Source organism: Mustelus asterias, chromosome 15 (genome assembly GCF_964213995.1).
Source record: "Mustelus asterias chromosome 15, sMusAst1.hap1.1, whole genome shotgun sequence".
Classification (NCBI taxonomy): Eukaryota; Metazoa; Chordata; class Chondrichthyes; order Carcharhiniformes; family Triakidae; genus Mustelus; species Mustelus asterias.
This window is the reverse complement of record NC_135815.1, coordinates 10717026-10732641: the sequence shown is the minus strand read 5'-3', so window position 1 is coordinate 10732641 and position 15616 is coordinate 10717026. Positions and strand designations below refer to the sequence as shown.

At 47.3% G+C, this 15616-nt stretch overlaps 1 protein-coding gene across 4 annotated transcripts in view; it reads right to left on the bottom strand.

Annotated features, from left to right (window-relative positions):
• fam120b (family with sequence similarity 120 member B) overlaps positions 1-15616 on the bottom strand; it is a 62605-nt gene that overhangs the window by 5079 nt on the left and 41910 nt on the right. For 3 of the 4 annotated variants that reach the window (XM_078229474.1, XM_078229476.1, XM_078229475.1), the window contains 4 exons: positions 9234-9440; positions 5522-5624; positions 5093-5248; positions 1103-1160 (listed from right to left, as the gene is read on the bottom strand). In XM_078229474.1, coding sequence (XP_078085600.1) covers positions 1103-1160; positions 5093-5248; positions 5522-5624; positions 9234-9440 — 524 coding nt within the window. The remainder of the gene's footprint in view (positions 1-1102; positions 1161-5092; positions 5249-5521; positions 5625-9233; positions 9441-15616) is intronic. The other variant, XM_078229477.1, reaches the window with a different exon arrangement.

Below are 15616 nucleotides of genomic sequence, written 5' to 3'. Positions count from 1 at the left end.
TTCTCTCAGCGGGTAGTGAATCTCTGGAATTCTCTGCCCATTGAAGTGGTGGAGGCTTCCTCGTTGAATATGTTTAAATCACGGGTAGATAGTTTTCTGATCGATAAGGGAATTAGGGGATATGGGGAGCAGGCGGGTAAGTGGAACTGATTCGCTTCAGATCAGCCATGATCTTGTTGAATGGCGGGGCAGGCTCGAAGGGCCAGATGGCCTACTCCTGCTCCTATTTCTTATGTTCTTATGTTCTTATGAAAACTCTGATTATCCCAGCAGCCACATTACTTTGAGAAAGAGGGTTCATGAAGAGTTTAAAAACAGGGAGGTTATGTTGCAGCTGTATAAGGTGCTGGTGAGGCCACACCTGGAGTACTATGTACAGTTTTGGTCTCCTTACTTGAGAAAGAATGTACTGGCACTGGAGGGGGTGCAGAGGAGATTCACTAGGTTGAGTTGGGAGTTGAGAGGATTGGCTTATGAGAAGAGACTGAGTAGACTGGGACTATAATCATTGAAATTCAGAAGAATGAGGGGAGATCTTATAGAAACATGCAAGATTATGAAGGGAATAGATAAGATAGAAGCAGGGAGGTTGTTTCCACTGGCAGGTGAAACTAGAACGAGGGGACATAGCCTCAAAATAAGGGGCAGCAGATTTGGGACTGAGTTGAGGTGGAACTTCTTCACCCAAAGGATTGTGAATCTGTGGAATTCCCTGCCCAGTGAAGCAGTTGAGGCTACCTCATTGAATGTTTTTCAGGCAAGGATAGATAAATTTTTGAACAGTAAAGGAATTATGGGTTATGGTGAGCAGGTGGGTTAAGTGGAGCTGAGTCCACGAAAAGATCAGCCATGATCTTATTAAATGGCGGAGCAGGCTCGAGGGGCCAGATGGCCTACTCCTGCTCCTAGTTCTTATGTTCTTATTACAGAGCCTTCCTTCTGAACCATGTCCCCTCCTGCTTTGAGCATCCTGACAGCTCAAAGTACCACATATCTCAGCCATATCTGTACAATTTACTAGCTTGCACATGCTTACAGAACATAATAATTGAACCTTACATAAAGAGAGTGTCGCTTTATGGTAGAAACGACTTCTACTCACCATGGACAGAGTTGTGGTCTCCTCTTGTAGGGTCCTGGTCTTGGTTGAGGTCCTCTACCTGAATAGATAAGCAAACCACATGAAACTCAACAGTGAGTATGCCTGTTGCCCATGAGTGCTACTTACAGTTTTATCGAATCCCTACAGTACAGAAGGAGGACATTCAGCCCATCGAGTCTGTACCGGTCACAATCCCCCACCCAGGCCCTATTCCCATAAACCTCACTTACCCTGTTAATCCCTCTGACACGAGGTCAATTTAGCACGGCCAATCCTCCTAACCTGCACATCTTTGGACTGTGGGAGAAAACCGGAGCACCCGGAGGAAACCCGCGCAGACACAGGGAGAACGTGCAAACTCCACACAGACAGTGGCCGAAGGCCAGAATTGAACCTGGGTCCCTGGTGCTGTGAGGCAGCAGTGCTAACCACTGTGCCACTGTGCTTTTTTTTAGATTACAGTAGCCAATCAGTGCAAAAGTAAAAGACTTATAGATCATAGATGATCTACAGTACAGAAAGAGGCCATTCGGCCCATCCAGTCTGCACCGACCACAATCCCACCCAGGCCCTACCCCCATATCCCTACATATTTTACCCACTAATCCCTCTAACCTACGCATCTCAGGACACTAGGGGCAATTTTAACATGGCCAATCAACCTAACCCGCACATCTTTGGACTGTGGGAGGAAACCGGAGCACCCGGAGGAAACCCACGCAGACACGAGGAGAATGTGCAAACTCCACACAGACAGTAGCACAGAAAGCTCCACACAGTAACTCTCACAACCTCAGGACAAGTTGGAACCTGGAATGAACTTTCTGAGAGGGTGATGAAGGCAAGTTTGATCAAGGTATTCAAAAGGGAGTTGGATTGCTTTCTGGAAAGAAAGAATTTGCAAGAATTTGATCAGAAGCGGGATTTTTAATTGGTAATGGGTTGAAGGGTTATGGGGTGAAGGCAAGAAAATGGCGATGAGGAGTATATCAGCCATGATCGAATGGCGCAGCAGACCTGATGGGCCGAATGGCCTAATTCTGCTCCTATATCTTATGAGCTTATAAAGGGCTATGGGGAAAAGGCAGGGAAGTGGTGTCAGGCTGAGATGGAGATCAGCCATGATCATATAGAATGGCGGAGTGGGCTCAAAGGGCTGAATTGTCTACTCTCCCTCCTATGTTCCTATGGTTACAGGACTAAGACAAGGGAATGGGACTAGCTGGAATCCCCTTTCAGAGAGCCAGTGCAGACTCAATGGGCCAAATGGCCTCCTTCTACACTGTAAAGATTCTATGAGAACATTTTACAGCTAATTAAATACTTTTTGCAACTCAATCTACAGCAGCTCCACTACTATTAACTGACAATGCAAGTGATCTGCTGGCAATTTTCTGGTGTTCATTTTGGACTTTTCAGAACTGGATAGAAATTAAAGTTAAAAACTTGCCGAGAAAAAATTTCAATCCACGTTTCACCAGGAAAAGGTTAATGCATCTCACACATAAACTCTTTATCAGAAACTTTCTGAGGCAGAGATGGATGACCTCTCCACCCACCACCTCACAAGGAATTATCAAATAATTCTAAAAAGAGTAAAATAAAACAGCTGAAAATGTGGAATAAAACCCAATGCCTTGAAAGGGGGAGTTAACATGATTATTTTTTGAATTAAAAATTACCATCTGTGAAAATTTATCACAATGACAGCTAAAATCTTTAAAGATAAAGTGGTAAATCAAATTAGATTTACAGATTTAGGCACCAAAACAGAAAGTGCTGCAAACACTCAACAGGTCAGGAAGCGTCTGTGGAGAGATGTGAAAGGGCTGCTCTGCTAATAAGATAAGAAGTTTAACAACACCAGGTTAAAGTCCAACTGGTTTATTTGGTAGCAAAAGCCACACAAGCTTTCGAAGCTCTAAGCCCCTTCTTCAGGTGAGTGGGAATTCTGTTCACAAACAGAGCTTATAAAGCTCTGTTTGTGAACAGAATTCCCACTCACCTGAAGAAGGGGCTTAGAGCTTCGAAAGCTTGTGTGGCTTTTGCTACCAAATAAACCTGTTGGACTTTAACCTGTTGTTAAACTTCTTACTGTGTTTACCCCAGTCCAACGCCGGCATCTCCACATCACTGCTAATAAGACACATCAGTTCGAGAGTTTGGATTAAGCACACAATTGTGGTCCTAACTGCTGATTACCATATTGTGATTTGGATGGAGATACCAAACCCACATCTACATTTAACACTCAAGTGATGATTGGATGCAATTTTTTGTGGTGAGGTATAGGGACGGCACGGTGGCACAGTGGTTAGCACTGCTGCCTCACAGCTCGATTCCCGGTTTGGGTCACTGTCTGTGCGGAGTCTGCACGTTCTCCCCGTGTCTGCGTGGGTTTCCTCCGGGTGCTCCGGTTTCCTCCCACAGTCTGAAAGATGTGCTGGTTAGGTGCATTGGCCATTAGGTGCATTCTCCCTCAGTGTTCCCGAACAGGCGCTGGAGTGTGGGAATTTTCACAATAATTTCATTGCAGTGTTGATGTACGCCTACTTGTGATACTAATAAATATTTTTTTTAAACTTTAAAAATGTTTTATTTGTGGGCTCCACACACCCACTTTCACTGATCGGTGTGGAATCATAGATCCGTTACAGAGCAGGAGGAGGCCATTTGGCCCATCGGGCCAGCACCAAATCTCTGACAAGAGCATCCCACCCATATCCTATCCCCATAACCCCACCTTTTACCCCACTAATCCCCCTACCTACACATCTTTGGACACTAAGGAGCGATTTAGCACGGCCAATCCACCTAACCTGCACATCTTTGGAGTGCGGGAAGAAACCGGAGCGCCCGGAGGAAACTCACACAGACATGGGGAGAATGTGCAAATTCCACAGTTACCGAAGGCCAGAATCGAACCCGGTCCCTGGCGCTGTACAGCAGCAGTGCTAACCACTGTGCTACCGTGCCACCCACTAATGCTCTAGCTGTCATGCAGCGACATACTACAGGTTGGCTCAGAGACCAAGGAGAGGACGCACAGGTTCTGGGATGCAGCCCTGGAGGACATGATGGAGGAACTCCAGAGAAAGTGCTCAGGATGATGTATGACGTGGAGGGGAACTTGCAGGTGATGGTGTTCCCTTGCATCTGCTGCCATGCCCTGTCCTTCTAGGTGTTAGAGGTTATGTGTTTGGAAGCTGCTGTTGGAGGAGCCTGGGTGAGTTGCTACCATGCAGCTTGTAGATGGTACGCATAGTTGACACTGTTCATCAATGCTGGACAGGGGTGAATGTTTCAGGCGGCAGATCAAGCAGCTGCTTTGTCCTGGGTGGTGTTGAGCTTCTTGAGGATTGTTGGAGCTGCGCCCATCCAGGCAAGTGAAGTGTGTTCCATCACACTCCTGACCTGTGCCTTGTAGATGGTGGACAGGCTTTGGGGTGTCAGGGGAGTTACCCAGTCTCGAGCCTGCTCTTGTAGCCACAGTATTTATATAACTGATGCGGTTCAGTTTCTGGTAATGGTAACCCCCCCCAGGATATTGATAGTGGGGGATTCAGTGAAGGAAATATCATTGAATGTCAAAAGTTTAAAGTTTATTTAGTTTTTAAAGTTTATTTTGTTAGTGTTACGAGTAAGGCTTACATTAACACTGCAATGAAGTTACTGTGAAAATCCTCTGGTCGCCACATTCCGGCACCTGTTCGGATACACTGAGGGAGAATTTAGCATGGCCAATACACCTAACCAGCACGTCTTTCCGAGTGTGGGAAGAAACCGGAGCACCCGGAAGAAACCCAGGAAGACACGGGGAGAATGTGCACAGGGAGAACAAAGGAAGATGCTTAGACTCTCTCATGTTGAATGAAACAATAAAATCACCAGGAGATGTCAGTCGGTTTATTGGGGGGGGGGGGGGGGGGTGTTATTTTGAATTAAGCATCAGAACATAAGAGATGATGATATAAGTGATTTTTATCGTACCTGTTTGTGCTAGATTGGCAGGACCGGGCTGTGGATACCTTCCCTGATAACCTTGGCAATGGGTGGGATGTGGAGGATAATTCTGTGGCCTTTGCTCAGACCTGGCCATGTAATGGCTGCCTCCTTCACTATGGGGACCAGGCCTCTTGCAATTCTCTAGCGATGCAGAACACACGACAGAATGTTTTACTCACCAATGAAACAGTCAACAAGTAAACAATACTAAACTCCCCCACAACATGAGGAAAATACGTGCAATTTTTCAAGTAGTTTTTATCTCCCTTATTCTGCTGATTTTTCCTGTTCTTCACTTTAAGGTATTGACAAAAGCCACTATTAATCAAGTATTTAATTCCCTCTCTGGGATCTGTCCAATGCAGGACAGGCCGTGAACAACAAAACTATTAAAATTCAGCCTTGGTCACTGACCTGCTACCTGTGGCTGGGGACTGCTCTGTACGTTTCGATTCTTCCTCACACAAATTCTGTCGATGAGGCACTTCAGCTTCTGAAATTCCTGTAGCTGGACATCCTATACCCAGGAACAACAACAAAAAATCAGAAAAATCAAAGTATCACGTCTCATCACACACTTTGCAGCAGCTATTACAACAACAACTCAATCTTGTATCGTGCCTTTAACACAGCAAGATGTCCCACTGCACTTCATTGGAGCATCATTAAACCAAATTTGACTCCAATGCACATCAGGACAGATGGTCAAAAGTTTAGTCAAAGAGGGAGCTTTCAAAGGAGCCTTAAGGGAGGAATGAGAGAGATAGAGATTAAGCGATGGAGAGGTACAGCGGCGGAGAGGTAGAGGGTGGCAGAGAGGTAGAGGGTGGCGGAGAGGTAGTGGCGGAGAGGTAGTGTGGCGGAGAAGTAGAGGGCGGCGGAGAGGTAGAGAGCGACGGAGAGGTAGAGAGCGACGGAGAGGTAGAGAGCGACGGAGAGGTAGAGAGCGACGGAGAGGTAGAGAGCGACGGAGAGGTAGAGAGCGACGGAGAGGTAGAGAGCGACGGAGAGGTAGAGAGCGACGGAGAGGTAGAGAGCGACGGAGAGGTAGAGAGCGACGGAGAGGTAGAGAGCGACGGAGAGGTAGAGAGCGACGGAGAGGTAGAGAGCGACGGAGAGGTAGAGAGCGACGGAGAGGTAGAGAGCGACGGAGAGGAAGAGAGCGACGGAGAGGTAGAGAGCGACGGAGAGGTAGAGAGCGACGGAGAGGTAGAGAGCGACGGAGAGGTAGAGAGCGACGGAGAGGTAGAGAGCGACGGAGAGGTAGAGAGCGACGGAGAGGTAGAGAGCGACGGAGAGGTAGAGAGCGACGGAGAGGTAGAGAGCGACGGAGAGGTAGAGAGCGACGGAGAGGTAGAGAGCGACGGAGAGGTAGAGAGCGACGGAGAGGTAGAGAGCGACGGAGAGGTAGAGAGCGACGGAGAGGTAGAGAGCGACGGAGAGGTAGAGAGCGACGGAGAGGTAGAGAGCGACGGAGAGGTAGAGAGCGACGGAGAGGTAGAGAGCGACGGAGAGGTAGAGAGCGACGGAGAGGTAGAGAGCGACGGAGAGGTAGAGAGCGACGGAGAGGTAGAGAGCGACGGAGAGGTAGAGAGCGACGGAGAGGTAGAGAGCGACGGAGAGGTAGAGAGCGACGGAGAGGTAGAGAGCGACGGAGAGGTAGAGAGCGACGGAGAGGTAGAGAGCGACGGAGAGGTAGAGAGCGACGGAGAGGTAGAGAGCGACGGAGAGGTAGAGAGCGACGGAGAGGTAGAGAGCGACGGAGAGGTAGAGAGCGACGGAGAGGTAGAGAGCGACGGAGAGGTAGAGAGCGACGGAGAGGTAGAGAGCGACGGAGAGGTAGAGAGCGACGGAGAGGTAGAGAGCGACGGAGAGGTAGAGAGCGACGGAGAGGTAGAGAGCGACGGAGAGGTAGAGAGCGACGGAGAGGTAGAGAGCGACGGAGAGGTAGAGAGCGACGGAGAGGTAGAGAGTGGCAGAGAGGAAATTCCCGAGTTTGGTTCTTGGCAGCTGAAGGTACGCTTGGCAATGATGGGAATGATTAACATTGGGATGTCCAAGAGGTCAGAATTGGAGAAGCGTATAAGTTTGGGGGAATTCTAGGGTTAGAGGTTACAGAGATAGGGAGGGAGGGGGAGGGATTTGAAAACAAGGGTGAGAATTTTAAAATCAAGAAACTGGTGAACTGGAGACAATGTAGGTCAGGGAGCAGAGGGGAGATGGGCAAACGGGGCTCAGGATATGGGCAGCAGGGTTTTGGATAAGCCAAATTTTGGAGGATGGATAGAGGAAGGCTGATTAGGAGAGCACTGGAATAGTCAGATTTTAAAAAAGCAAAGCATTTAACACGGATTTCCGTAGCAGAATTGATGCCGGGTCGGAGAATTTGGAAGACCCAATAGAGATGTGGTAAGGTCGAGGAGGATGAGGAAGGATAGTTTACCATTATCATAGCTGCATAGCATATAAATTGTAACTTTTTTTCTTTAGTGGCAGGGATGGAAACTTAATTGGGGGGAGTTCTGGAAAAGATGGGCAGAGATTTAAGAGGGAACAAAATATTCAAGAACTTTGGAGAGAAATGTAAGCAAAATTATGCAGAAGATTTGAAGGATAGGGAGAGAGAGAGCGTGCGAGAGAGAGAGAGGCAGACAGAGACAGAGAGCTTGACAGATAAGAGAGAGGGAAGCTGAAAGAGAAAGGGAGCCTGAGAGAGAGAGAGAATGAGTCCTGTGAAGAGAAAACCATTAATAACATCAGCAATTAAGGCCAGGAAGGGAAGTTAGGTGTTCAGTATTTCAATGTGAATAGGGATGAGGGAACAAGGGGTGGATCTCAGGGACAACATTGAGCACACACAGGAGATTTGGGGATATAGGGGTGAGTCTCGAGAAAGATGCAAGTTCAAGGCAAGGGCAAAGGGGCACCTTAGAGGAGGTTAGGTCTGGGGGGCTAGGGAAAGCGAGAGAAGTGGCAAAAGCAGCTGACGTCCACAATCTTGGGGGACGGGGGTGGGGGGAGGCAGCGGAGAGAGAGAGAAGGGAGAGAGAAGCGAAGGGTTATCTTTGCATTCCAGGATGATCTTGGAATGATAAGTAGTTTCAGCAGAGGACAACAGAACCCATTTCTGCTGTGGTCCAGCCAGATCTGGCAATGACTGACTAAGTTGACTGTAATCGATAAACATCCGAGAGTGCGTCCGTTGGACTTAAGGGAGTGGAGATGAGGGCATAACAAAGAGAATGACCAAGCTGCGGAAGGTTTTTAATGGTGATATAGTCAACAAAGATAGAGGTGGATTTTGGACTGAGCAGATTGGTAGCTGCAGAAATGTTGTGATGAATGGAGGGCTAAAAGCAAGACAGTTGGGAATTAATGATGGGGAACAAGGAACACACACATTTGCCAAATGAACTTGGCAGCCCAAGGTGACAAGCGCACAGATAAAGCAGGCATTGTGATTGAACTGGTATCAGGACAAAGCCCCCTCCCCCTCTCCATTCGCACCCCAACTCAATCCCTAAGCTAGGGGAAGACGTAAACAATCGCACCCTCTCTTCCAACCGCTACTCAGTAACCCTGCCGGAAGCTACACAGGTTGATGTCAGGTGAGAACAGGGTGTGATGCCCTGCTTGGTCAGAATGGCTCAGTTGACACTAATAGATGAAGAATGAGTGACGCAGCATCTGTAGAAACCTACGCTAGAGCCATCAGCAGATGTGGGGAGAAACTTGAAAAAATACAACAGCAGACTGCAGTAAAAATCCTCATCATTAGCAATGCTGCCCTTTAATCCAATATTGGAACATATAGAGACCTTAATAACAGCTCCGTGGCAAAACGAACATGCAGGAATCTCAAACCTTTTTAAAAAAACTATCCCTTTCCAAGAACATATTTATATTAAATACATACAGAGCGTAAAAAGTTTATTTCCTCACGTATGTAGATAGAAGCTGGCCTGGCTTGTACCATCGAGATTAATCATTAAGTTCACCTTGTTTGTGATAACCGGTTTTGCATGCACGTTACCAGATGGTATTTGCTTTGGAAAACAATTTACTGTAAACCACCATCATTAGTTGAGAAACACGTCAAGCATGCACACTCCATCTGTAGACCTACGTTATTTTCGAGAAGGTCCTCCATTGTACATCCACTGTGAGACTGCAGGTACTTTGTGTGGAAAAGCTTCCCATCAAACGCCTTCCACGGCATCAGGTCGACCATTTTAAATGGAAACCCACAGGCACTATTAGCTGAAACGAGCACGGACAGGCCCCGAACAAAGAGAAAGGCCAGGTGCACAGCCCGAGAGTCAACACAGGGCACCTGAGGAAGAGAGTCAAAGGTTAATGGCCGGACAATGACGGCAAATTATTCACTCGCTGCACTCACTGTGCGAAACAGTGACTATCAGCAAGAGGTCCATCTGGTAGCATCTATACTAACAGAATGGTCAAAGTAGGTTTGAGCGACACAGCCAGAAAGGCACACAAAACAATTTGCAAAGACATTTTCTCTCTCGCTGAAGTAAAATCAAGGAGTAAACTTGACAAATCGCAGTGTTTTGTCTCCGTAGCTGATTGAAGTAACAGCAGTAATGCAGTCCAGTGCTTACCTCTATCTGTAACTGCAAATTAGCACGGCAGGAAGGTGAAACAGTCATTTTACTGTTGCATAATATGCAGAGTTAAGGGAGAGCTATACGTACTATTGGCTAAAGGGAAATCAGAGAACATTGAATACAGAAGTTGGGACGTCTTATTGAAGTTGTACAAGACATTGGTAAGGCCACACTTGGAATACTGTGTGCAATTCTGGTCACCCTATTATAGAAATAATATTATTAAACTAGAAAGAGTGCAGAAGAGATTTACTAGGATGCTACCAGGACTTGATGGTTTGAGTTATAAGGAGAGGCTGGATAGACTGGGACTTTTTTCTCTGGAGCGTAGGAGGCTTAGGGGTGATCTTGTAGACGTCTATAAAATAATGAGGGGCATAGATCAGCTAGATAGTCAATATCTTTTCCCAAGGGTAGGGGAGTCTAAAACTAGAGGGCATAGGTTTAAGGTGAGAGGGGAGAGATACAAAAGTGTCCAGAGGGGCAATTTTTTCACACAGAGGGTGGTGAGTGTCTGGAACAAGCTGCCAGAGGCAGTAGTAGAGACGGGTACAATTTTGTCTTTTAAAAAGCGTTTAGACAGTTACATGGGTAAGATGGGTATCGAGGGATATGGGCCAAACGCTGGCAATTGGGAATAGCTTTGGGGTTAAAAAAAGGGGTGACATGGACAAGTTGGGCCGAAGGGCCTGTTTCCATGCTGTAAACCTCTGTGACTCTAATCATAGAATCCCTACAGTGCAGAAGGATGATCTCCTATGGGGCTGCTTGGAGTCAGGGGACCGGTCAGTATTTAAAAACTCTGTGACCAGCCTGGACGAGTACACCACTACAGTAACTGACTTCATTAGTAAGTGTGTAGAAGACTGTGTGCCAAAGAAGCAAATCCGTGTGTTCCCCAACCGGAAACCATGGATGAACAGGGATATCCACTACCTACTGAAGTCCAGGTCTGAGGTTTTCAAGTTGCCCCTTCTTTTAACCCCTAAGCTAGTCCCAATTGCCAGCGTATGGCCTATATCCCTCTACACCCATCGGCTCCAACGCACCCCTCCCTGATGAGCTCAATGCATTCTATGCCCGTTTTGAGCAAGAAGTCGGCTAGAGCATGCCCTCCACTTTGGAAGTCCTGGATGAACCTGTATCTGGGGTCACCACTGCAGATGTCAGAGCAGCTTTCTCGAAGATCAATCCACGGAAAGCGACTGGCCCAGATGGGGACCCGGATGAGCACTCAGATCCTGCACGGATCAGCTGGCGGGGGTATTCGCAGACATCTTCAACCTCTGTACAACAATCTGAGATCCCTATCTGCTTTAAGAAGAAGACCATCATCCCGGTATCTAAGAAAAACCAAGCAGCGTGCCTTAATGACTTTGGTCTGGTGGCTTTGACATCCATCATTATGAAGTGCTTCGAAAGGCTAGTCATGGCATGAATAAATTCCAGCCTCCCGGACTACCTGGATCCTCTACAGTTTGCCGGCCGCCGCAACAGGTCCACAGCAGATGCCATCTCCCTGGCCCTGCACTCAACCCTGGAACACCTAGATAACAAGGACACCTATGTCAGACTCCTATTAATTGACTACAGCTCAGCCTTCAACACTATTATTCCACGAAACTCATCTCCAAACTCTGTGGCCTGGGCCTCGGCACTTCCCTCTGCGACTGGATCCTGAACTTCCTAACTCACAGACCACAATCAGTAAGGATAGGCAGCAACAACACCTACTCCACGATCATCCTCAACACCGGTGCCTCACAAGGCTGTGTTCTCAGCCCCCTACTATACTCCTTATACACCTATGACTGTGTGGCCAAATTCCCCTCCAATTCGATTTTCAAGTTTGCTGACGACACCACCGTAGTGGGTCGGATCTCAAACAATGACAAGACAGAGTACAGGAATGAGATAGAGAATCTGGTGAACTGGTGCGGCAACAATAATCTCTCCCTCAATGTCAACAAAACGAAGGAGATTGTCATCGACTTCAGGAAGCGTAAAGGAGAACATGCCTCTGTCTACATCAACGGGGACAAAGTAGAAAGGATCGAGAGCTTCACGTTTTTAGATGTCCAGATCATCAACAACCTGTCCTGGTCCCCCCCATGCCGATACTATAGTTAAGAAAGCCCATCAACGCCTCTATTTATTCAGAAGACTAAGGAAATTTGGCATGTCAGCTACGACTCTCACCAACTTTTACAGATGCACCATGGAAAGCCTGCTTTCTGGTTGTATCACAGCTTGGTATGGCGCCTGCTCTGCCCAAGACCACAAGGAACTACAAAACGTTGTGAATGTAGCCCAATCCATCACGCAAACCACTGACTCTGTCTACACTGCCCGCTGCCTCAGCAAAGCAGCCAGCATAATTAAGGACCCCACGCACCCCGGACATTCTCTCTTCCACCCTCTTCAGTCAGGAAAAAGATACAGAAGTCTGAGGTCACTTACCAACTGACTCAAGAACAGCTTCTTCCCTGCTGCTGTCAGACTCTTGAATGAACTTACCTTGCATTAAGTTGATCTTTCTCTACACCCGAGCTATGACTGTAACACTACATTCTGCACTTTCTCCATTCCTTCTTTATGAACGGTACGTTTTGTCTGTATAGCGCGCAAGAAACAACACTTTTCACTGTATGTTAATACATGTGACAATAATAAATCAAATCAAATTCATGAGGCCATTCAACCCATCGAGCCTGCTTCGACAACAATCCCACCCAGGCCCCACCCCTTAATCCCACTTATTTACCCTACTAATTCCCCTGACACTAGGGTCAATTTAGCATGGCCAATTCACCTAACCAGCACATCTTTGGACTGTGGGAGGAAGCGAGAGCACCCAGAGGAAACCCACGCAGACACGGGGAGAACGTGCAGACTCTGAACAGATAGTGACCCAAGGCGGGAATTGAACCCGGGTCCCTGGCGCTGTGAGGCAGCAGTGCTAACCACTGAGCCATCGTGCCAACCACTGAGCCATCGTGCCGCCCCAAATCAAAAACATCCTGCTGGTAAAAACCCTGCAACATTATTGAACGGTCCCACTGGTTGTTTCTTTCCTGTCAGAATGGGCAGCACCAATCAGAGAAGGAAAGCTGCTGTCCTTACTCAATCTGGTCTATATCTGACATGGCAGGGTCCAATATGGTTCGACAGGTAGCTCTCTCGATCACCCGAGTTGGGAGGGAATGCCGCAGAAGGCTGTGGAGGCCAGGTCATTGAGTGTCTTTAAGACAGAGATAGATAGGCTCTTGATTGATAAGGGGATCAGCGGTTATAGGGAAAAGGCAGGAGAATGGGGATGAGAAAAAAAATCAGCCACGATTGAATGGCAGAACAGACTTGATGGGCCGAGTGGCCTAATTCGGCTCCTATGTCTTATGTGTTTAAGTTGCAATTCAGAAACTACATTGGAAGACTGCTGCACTGCAAGGTACTTTACAACAAGGCATCTGTCTGTCCTCTCAGACGGATATAAAGTATCCCGCGGCAATATTTTGAAGAAGAAGCAGAGAAATTCACCCAGGTGTCCTGGCCCACATTTGTCTTCAGGTTGACAGCACAGTTAATAAAGCCTCCGAGTGCTCCAGTTTCCTCCCAGAGTCCAAAGATGTGCGGGTTGGCCATGCTAAATTGCCCCTTAGTGTCAGGGGGACTAGCAAGGTAAATATGTGGGGTTATGGGGATGGGGCCTGGGTGGGATTGTGGTCGGTGCAGACACGATGGGCCGAATGGCCTCCTTCTGCACTATAGGGATTCTATGATACAGTAACCTAGGCTTTGTTGATAAGTATATGGAGTAAAAGAGCAAAGAGATTATGTTGAACTTGTGTAAGACACTGGTTCAGCCCCAGCTGGAATCCTGCGTCCAGTTTTGGGCGCTGCACTTTAGGAAGCATGTGAAGGCCTTGAAGAACATGCAGAAAAGATTCACGAGAATGGTTCCAGGGATGAGGAACTTTAGTTATAAAGATAGACAGGCAAAGTTAGGGTTTCCTTGGAGAAGAGAAGGTCGAGAGCAGATCTGATGGAGGTATGCAAAACCATGAGGGGTCTGGACAGAGTAGATAGGGAGAACGTTTTCTTACTCATGAAAGGATCAAGAACGGGAGGGCACAGATTGAAAGTAATTGGCGAAAGAAGCAAATGCGATTTGAGGAAAACTATTTTCACACAGCGAGTGGAATGCTTTGCCTCAGAGTGTCGTGGAGTGGAGTCAGGTTCAATCGAAGCATTCAGAAGACTGTTACCTGAATAGGAACAATGTGCAGGGCTACAGGGAGAAGGCGGGAGAATAGCACTAGGTGGACTGCTTATTTTTAAAGAGCTGGTGTAGACATGATGGGCCAAATGGTCTCCTTCTGCACTGTAACAATTCTGTGATTGTGACTAACACAGAGTGGATAGACCATCTGGTCATTATTGCATGGCTGTGCGCAATTGGCTGCTGTGTTTCCTACATTACAACAGTGACTACACTTCAAAAATACCCCTATAAAGTGCTTCGAGATGTCCTGGCGTCGAGGTGTTTTGAGGGCGCATTGCCTTTTATTCCACCTTTATCCCAAGAGCAGAATCACAGGCACAGACTGGTCTTTGCACTGTAAATGCAGGAAGCAGATACAGTCTCACAGATCCCTACAATTTGAATAAGAACCTGTCGATCTCCACTCAGAGATACTACTTCTCTTTGAACAATCCGACTTCGAGGCCTTCTGTGGAGAAATGATAAAATTGCAAACTGAAAGCAAGAAGGGAGGGAAAATAAAAGGGGACCCGGCTCTCACAGTGAGGCAAGATAAAAATCGATTACACTATCATTGCTGTAGTTAATAAATCCACAGGCAGGGATCGCATGCTTCAGGACAGGGGAAGGGCATTTTGGAAAAAAGGTCTATTCAGAAGTTTGCGGATGTGCAGTGCAAAACAAAATGTCAGAGAAGTTATTTGTTTGGAGGAGCCGGGGACCGAATCCCATGTCCAGGATTTGCGCCCGGCTCCAGTGAAGTTCCCAAGCCAAGTGTGTCCTTCTCTCCCAGCAGAAGAAGCGAGTGAGGCTGAGAGCAAAATGAGGAAACAAAGGAAGAAAAGCCAGAACCCCAGTAAAACTGAGCGTTCCCCGCACGTGGGAAGAGAAAGCGACCGATCCGCAGAAGGCTAAAGACAATAGGACAAATGCAAGGCATCTAACGTTACATCAAAATGAAGGGATTCCGTCTGCTGAGTTATAGATAACAGACAGTAGGGCTTTGTGAGTTTCAACTGACAGCAGTTAAAACAATACCAGTGTCCTAACAAATTTGCTACAAAACCCATTGCCAGTGTCTAAACGTGTACTGTATTTCAATTAGGTTCCTCATTGACCTGTACAGTATGAGATGCAGATTCACATGGGAAAAATCAGCAGAAAAGTCCATGCCATATAATCAGCTTTAGGTCTACAAACTTCACGTGAAATAACTTAATCTGCATAATGCCCTTAGCTTTATTTTTCGGTAACTTTTTAATTTCCTAATTTCTCCCTCTTCAAGTGGCCATTCATTCTGCACATGATGATCTGGACAAGAGAGAGTGTGTTAGCCAGCTATTCATCACGGTGGGGCTTCAAGATTATGAGGGGCATGGACAGGGCGGATAGGGAGCAGCTGTTCCCCTTGGTTGAAGGGTCAGTTACGAGGGGACACAAGTTAAAAGTGAGTGGTGGGAGGTTTAGGGGGGGTTTGAGGAAAAACTTTTTTACCCAGAGGGTGGTGATGGTCTGGAATGTGCTGCCAGGGAGGGTGGTGGAGGCGGGATGCCTCACATCCTTTAAAAAGTACCTGGATAAGTCCTTGGCACGCCATAACATTCAAGGCTGTGGGCCAAG